Source organism: Sceloporus undulatus, chromosome 2, assembly GCF_019175285.1.
Source record: "Sceloporus undulatus isolate JIND9_A2432 ecotype Alabama chromosome 2, SceUnd_v1.1, whole genome shotgun sequence".
In the NCBI taxonomy this organism is placed as follows: Eukaryota; Metazoa; Chordata; class Lepidosauria; order Squamata; family Phrynosomatidae; genus Sceloporus; species Sceloporus undulatus.
The window spans coordinates 319750131-319756233 of record NC_056523.1 but is presented as its reverse complement, the minus strand read 5'-3'; the positions used below and the strand labels follow the sequence as shown (position 1 = coordinate 319756233).

Genomic DNA, 6103 nt, shown 5'->3' with positions numbered 1-6103 from the left:
TATTTTTTGTAAAACTGATGCTATAAAACAAGACTGCAGATGCTGGTAAAAGGTGCAATACAAAACATGCCGCACTGTTTCTACCTCCCCAGACCCACAAGTTCACAGAATGGTTTGTTATTATATATTCTTGCAAGTAAGGCAGATGGATGTACATTAAATTTGGCCAGGGTAAAGACTTTCCTACACTTTGGATTTGTTAGATTGTTCAAATATGCAGCAAGGACAAAGCCTCTCCCACTGTCTTTAAAAGTTGAGTGTAAAAAGGCTGCACTTATATGATTCTGTAGTTCGATGTCCTTTATACGCTGGCTAATGTTCTCTTTGGCTTTTGCATACCCCACGGCTAGAATAACACTCTGAGAAGCAACATTGTTAAAAGGTTATTACTAGTAGATACTTTTTGGACTACAGAGCCATGTTAAGCATCCCTCTCTGGCACAACATTGATTGATCCAACTCCTAATTAGCAGCAAACTCTTATACTTAAAAAATAAGAGCCTCATGTTCTGCGTGTAAAATACTTAGTGGGCAGAATCGTTTAGTTAGTGCAGGAGGGGGAAGAAAGGATATTACTCTCAATGAAAATTTTGGGGCCCCCTATAAAATGTTCCTTCAGTTCCCAAATTTCTACCATTGCAGTGATGGATTGAAAATTGTTCCTACCTAGAACTCTTATATTTGTTGTTTGCATTCCCCTTGGTAAACTTCTCTACTCCTTTTCTTTGGATGTCAAAACTGCAGTTTAAATGCTCAACTAAGGTTTTAAGTTCCTATGATGCTAGACATTTGGAGGACAATGCCTTCACTTTGCTCCCCCCCCCCCATAGCTATACCCCTGGTCAAGCCATAGGTTGTGGGAACAGGGCAAGATCTGTTCAGGAACACAGCTATGTCTGAAGTTTTGCCAGGCTTGCACTGACCAAAACAGAAAGTGTGTAGGAGTGAGTCATTTTTTCTTCCCTCTCATCCTGCACCCCTTGTACTTGCTGGTGTGTCTTTTGGTTCCAATGTGAGGGGGAGGGGAATGTGCCACCTCCAAGGTTGGCATATTTTTCACTCTGATATAAAAGCTTGGTATATTTAAGAACCTCTCTGATAAATCCACAAATACTAGACAGTCTCCCTTGTTTGTACCACATCTAGAGGTAAACTACAAAGGAACTGAGAAACCTGAAGCCCAGCACCAGCCTGAACCCTATCTTGTGCTTCAGCAACATAAAAAATATTGAATAAATATCAGAGGACTATTGTTGCTAAGGAATTAGTTTGATGGCTCTGATATTCACAATATGGTATGGATCCCCTGCTTACATCTCATCATGTGCAGACCTTCTTCTCCATCTTTGGAAGAGGAGGTCCACAGTATCATATAGCTCCTTGATTGTCCTCTCAGAAACCATACAATTGCACATGCAAATGTTCAGTCTCAATGGAATTCAAAACAAGACTGAAATTCTTTGGTTTAATTCAATATCATTTTATTTCTTCTACAGAGAGGCACATTGGCTTTGTCACATTTTTCCTTTCAGATCTTCATACAAAATTTATTGTGCGGAGACATGCAAAATCCATTTAATAAAAACATGCATTTTCTGGCAATGCAAAATTCCTCTCGAAGGTACATTTTACAGAAAAAAAGTAATCAAAAATACCCAACAGCTTGGAAAACAATGTTGATAAAGTATCAACAGATAAGATATATCCTTGCTATAAGGCTCACTTGGCATCTTCAGAGATTAAAATTAAACCAGCAAGAGGTAGTAGATCAATGATTATTATGGCTGGATTCACACAAATTAGAGATTACTTAGTTACTATAATTTTTAAATAAGTTTTTGCACTCTTTTTTTCCCTTTTCCAGATAATTAATACTGGATAATTTCTGAACTTGCACACTTCTAAATCTTTATTGTCATTATGTTAACAACTGGTGAGATTTCTGTGTTAAACTATGAAGATCCTAGATTGTCTTTTAGGCTGTATTCTGAATTATGACAGCTATACCTTGGCCACCTCCAATGCAAGCAGAACCAACTGCATATTTACCTCCACGACGCCTAAAAGAAACAAGAGAGAATCTTTTTTAAAAAAGATTTCTTGACACCATAGCAATGCCTCCCAGAGTTAATTTGTTCGGTCTTCTGAAGAATCTGGGCCCAATTATTTTGTTATATAATAATAATAATAGTTTATTTATACCTCCCACCTCTCCCACGGATCGAGGCGGGATTACAACCTTAAAAGACACTTAGTACAATTTACAATCAATACAACAATAAAATACTAACACTGAATTTACCAAGAATTCCTATTAGTTCTCTAAAAATTATAATTCGTCCATTAGCCAACAATCAAGGTCAAGGAAGAGCAGTCGTCATAACCTTTTTATATGGAATTCAGTGGATAAGCCCACCAGAACAGATCCATTTTGAGTGCCTTCTTAAAGGCCTCTAAGGTAGTAAGGAGACGGATCTCTTCCGGTAGGTCATTCCATAATCTTGGGGCTGCGGCAGTGAATGCCTTGTACAAAGTTGTCATTAACCTGGTATTATAATATTCTAGTAAGAACTTCCCAGATGTTCTGAGTGTGGGGCGGATTATGTAGGGAGAAGCGCTCCTGCAAGTAACTCGGGCCCAAGCCATGTAGGGCTTTAAAGGTAATAACAAACACCTTGTATTGCACCCGGAAGCTAATTGGCAGCCAGTGAAGAGATTTCAGTATTGGTGTTCTATGGTCAAACCTAGAGGTTCTGGTGACCAATCTGGCTGCTGCATTTTGAACCAATTGAAGCTTCCGAATTTGGTACAAGGGTAGCCCCAAGTAGAGCGCATTGCAGAAATCTAACCGAGAGATTACCAGTGCAAGTACTACTGCTTCAAGGTCCTTTCGGTCCAGGTAGGGACGCAGTTGGCGTATCAAACGAAGCTGATATTTAATATCAACTTGCTTTGAGTCCCAGGTTTGGAGAAAAAGTGGGGTATAAATAGATGATGAAAATGATAACAATAATAATAATATACAATTTTATTAGAGAATAGAATGAATATTATTTATCTCAGTTTCACAGGCTACTTGGTGTTACTGACTGGAGTTCTGATCAGTTATTTAGATTCAACCCAGGAACATAGGAATCAGCAAGCTGTTGTTGGATAATGTGGCACTGTCATTTACAAATAATTAGAACCACAGCGGTTTACTGTTGTTGTTATTACTCTCTCAAGGAACTCAAATATATGAATGACAAAGTCAAAGAACTCCCAGTTGCACCCAATTACAGCTTCATGATGTTGCTGAACATAGCTAAGCAGCCTCACATGCTTGCTGGAGGAAAGGAACACAGCCAGTGATCACCTGGACTTTCTTGTGACTCAGTGGATCTATGCCAAGCTTCAATAAGCATTTTGTTTTTATCTTGCTTGCCCTCTCCACAGCTCAAGGTGACACATATAGTTCTGAGATACACTCCCATCCAAACACTGAGCAGAAGCAGCCCTGGTTAGCTGCAGAAATAACTTTCAGCTCCTCACATAAGTTCAAAAGGAAGGCCTTGTAAAGGGATTAGTCAACACATTCAGATGCCCATCACAAAATCAAAATGGTATGTTTCCATACCTAAATTGACTTCAAAGTGATATGTTTCCTGGACTGACCTTCTAATAGAAGCTGACATATACCTAGCCAGACATTCACTTAGCCCACAGCTGTCTATATTGACTAGTAGCTGGTCTCCAAGGTTTCAAGCCACTGGTCATCTGCTACCACATCATTCTGAAATGGAGATAGCTAGGACATTCTGCATGCCCCTGAGTTATGGCATTTCTAAAACATACATTCCACAATACTGAAACCAAGAACAACAAAATTTAGAAGGGATTCATAGAGTTCCTTCAGCTATTCACACACCTTAATTCATGAACCAGATGAGCTGTGATTCTTGAACCTGATGCCCCCAGTGGGTGACCCAAGGCGATGGCTCCCCCGTTGACATTTGTTTTTTCTGGGTCCAAACCCAAAACTTTCTCCACGGCCAAGTACTGTGGAGCAAAAGCCTCATTGACCTTGAAAAAAAAATAAAGAGAAAGAAAAGTTGGAAACAAATGAGGTAGGACTGCTAGAATACATTATATTAGGAAGTATCCTTGGAAACAGTTCTCATGGCCTAAGACTGCCATCAAGTGCAGCCTGGCATGGGGAAGAGTATAAAAAACCACTGGTTAAAACTATACACTGAAAAATCCAGTTAATTAACACATGACTTTGTGGAACTGATAAAATGATGTTGGCGTTTTCAAAATATATACTATTTTTTTTTTACTATTTTATACTGTACTTAAAAAAATCAGTGGTGAACCCCAAAAATGGGTGGTATACACTCATTTCCTGGAATGAGAAGTGATGTCATATCACGTTTGACTGTACACTGGTACCCCGGGATACGAACGCGCCGCGATACGAAATTCCCGGGATACGAAAAAAAATAAATTAATTAATTATTTCCGGGTTACGAACGTTTCCCCGGCTTGCGAAAAAAAGCCGGCGCTGTTTTGAATGGAGCCGCGGCGCAGCCGCGGCTTTTCCCCATTAGCGCCTATGGGGATTCGGCTAACGAAAGTCCCCCGGGTTACGAAAATGGCGCCGGAACGAATTAATTTCGTAACCCGGGGGACGAGTGTACTGGGAACACAGGTTTGGTCCAGAAGGGAAATAGTCTCCGTCCCCTCTATGGCTGCCCACCTGTGTACTAAATATGTAGAAAACAAATTTAATAGCAAAGCAGCAAACAAAATAACAGTATCACCCAGGAATTGAAGAGAGCCAACAAAATGATATCCAACAGTCAGGTTAAAACCATCCTCATCAAAGAGATTTTTTCCAAAGATGGCAAAATGCTTATAGGGAGAGTTCTCCTGAGATGATGGGTTCAAAAAAACACCAAAAGTAACATTACACTGAACTGTAGCACACCTGGTCATATTGTGCACTATTTTGAGTGACATATAAGACTATAGTTTGTATATTTTGCTTTCTACAAGGTTGTCCTTACCTCAACCAAATCCATGTCTTTCAGAGAAAGGCCGGCTTTCTTCAGAGCTTCTGTGATGGCAGGCACTGGGCCTATGTTAAAACACACACAGACACGCAACCAATTAAAAGAAGAATATTTTACAGTGCCTCCTATACAGATGAGCAATACACAACCTGATTCAATGCAGATTTCTCTCCTTAACTCCCAGCTTTTCCCAAAGAAAAGCTTTGCCTTGCCTGTTGCAGGTTTCTATAGTACAGAAGAGTGCTCTTGACATCCTTCTGTCCCATCTAGAGCTGCTCCTAGAGAGGCTGCTTAGAATCTCTTTCTCCAAAAACCTCTTTTAAGAAGACCTTGGTTGCTAAAGCCTAGAATCTGAAAGCACAGGCACCATGCCCAATGTAAAAATATTTGCTCCAAGGGGAAAAAAGCCTAAAAGTTGAGATTGTGCACACATGTACTTTGTTATGTATACATGCCCCTCAGTGAATACACATACATTGCATTGACTGCATGGAATGATGAAGCTGAGAGATTGCAAAGGAAAGAACAGAGAGGATATCACTAGCTGGCCACATTTGGCAGAACTTAGATATCTTCCCTCAGGCAAACAACTCTGATACAGGAGAGGGATATCTTCTTAATTTAAGAACAATATTTCTATATATTGCAAACACCATGTGGAAAAGGGTGCCATGACTACACTGGGCAGTGCCTGTGATGTTTTCATCAGCAAATGACAAATTCATGAGTTTGATACCTTGTACCCTTTAAACTCTTCATTTTAACTGTTATTTTAGAGGACAATAATTTTATTTTCATCAGAGCATGGTTATTCATGTAGCCACATTAAAGAAACCAAAACCGGTAAGGCACAGCAATGTCCTGTCAATTCATTCAATTTTCTCTTGGTTCTTATTTTGCTTAATTCTTTTGAATAATAATCTCTTTTTGAAGACAGTGCTGGGAACCCCTCCCTGCCATATAAAAAGGAAAAAAATAATTAAGATGCAACTTTTAAGTCTCCCCTCTCTCTGTGGGATGGAATCCTATTGGTGTCCTATATACACATA

General features: G+C 39.6%; 1 protein-coding gene across 1 annotated transcript in view; it reads right to left on the bottom strand.

The window, feature by feature from the left end:
* Nucleotides 1-1459: 1459 nt before the first annotated feature.
* The window catches only part of ACAA2 (acetyl-CoA acyltransferase 2), a 21490-nt gene continuing 16846 nt past the window's right edge, over nucleotides 1460-6103 (bottom strand). Inside the window, exons 6-8 of the mRNA XM_042452719.1 lie at nucleotides 5049-5221; nucleotides 3908-4062; nucleotides 1460-2060 (exon numbers count right to left, since the gene is read on the bottom strand). Of these exons, the coding sequence (XP_042308653.1) occupies nucleotides 1976-2060; nucleotides 3908-4062; nucleotides 5049-5221 (413 nt within the window). The 3' untranslated portion in view covers nucleotides 1460-1975. The remainder of the gene's footprint in view (nucleotides 2061-3907; nucleotides 4063-5048; nucleotides 5222-6103) is intronic.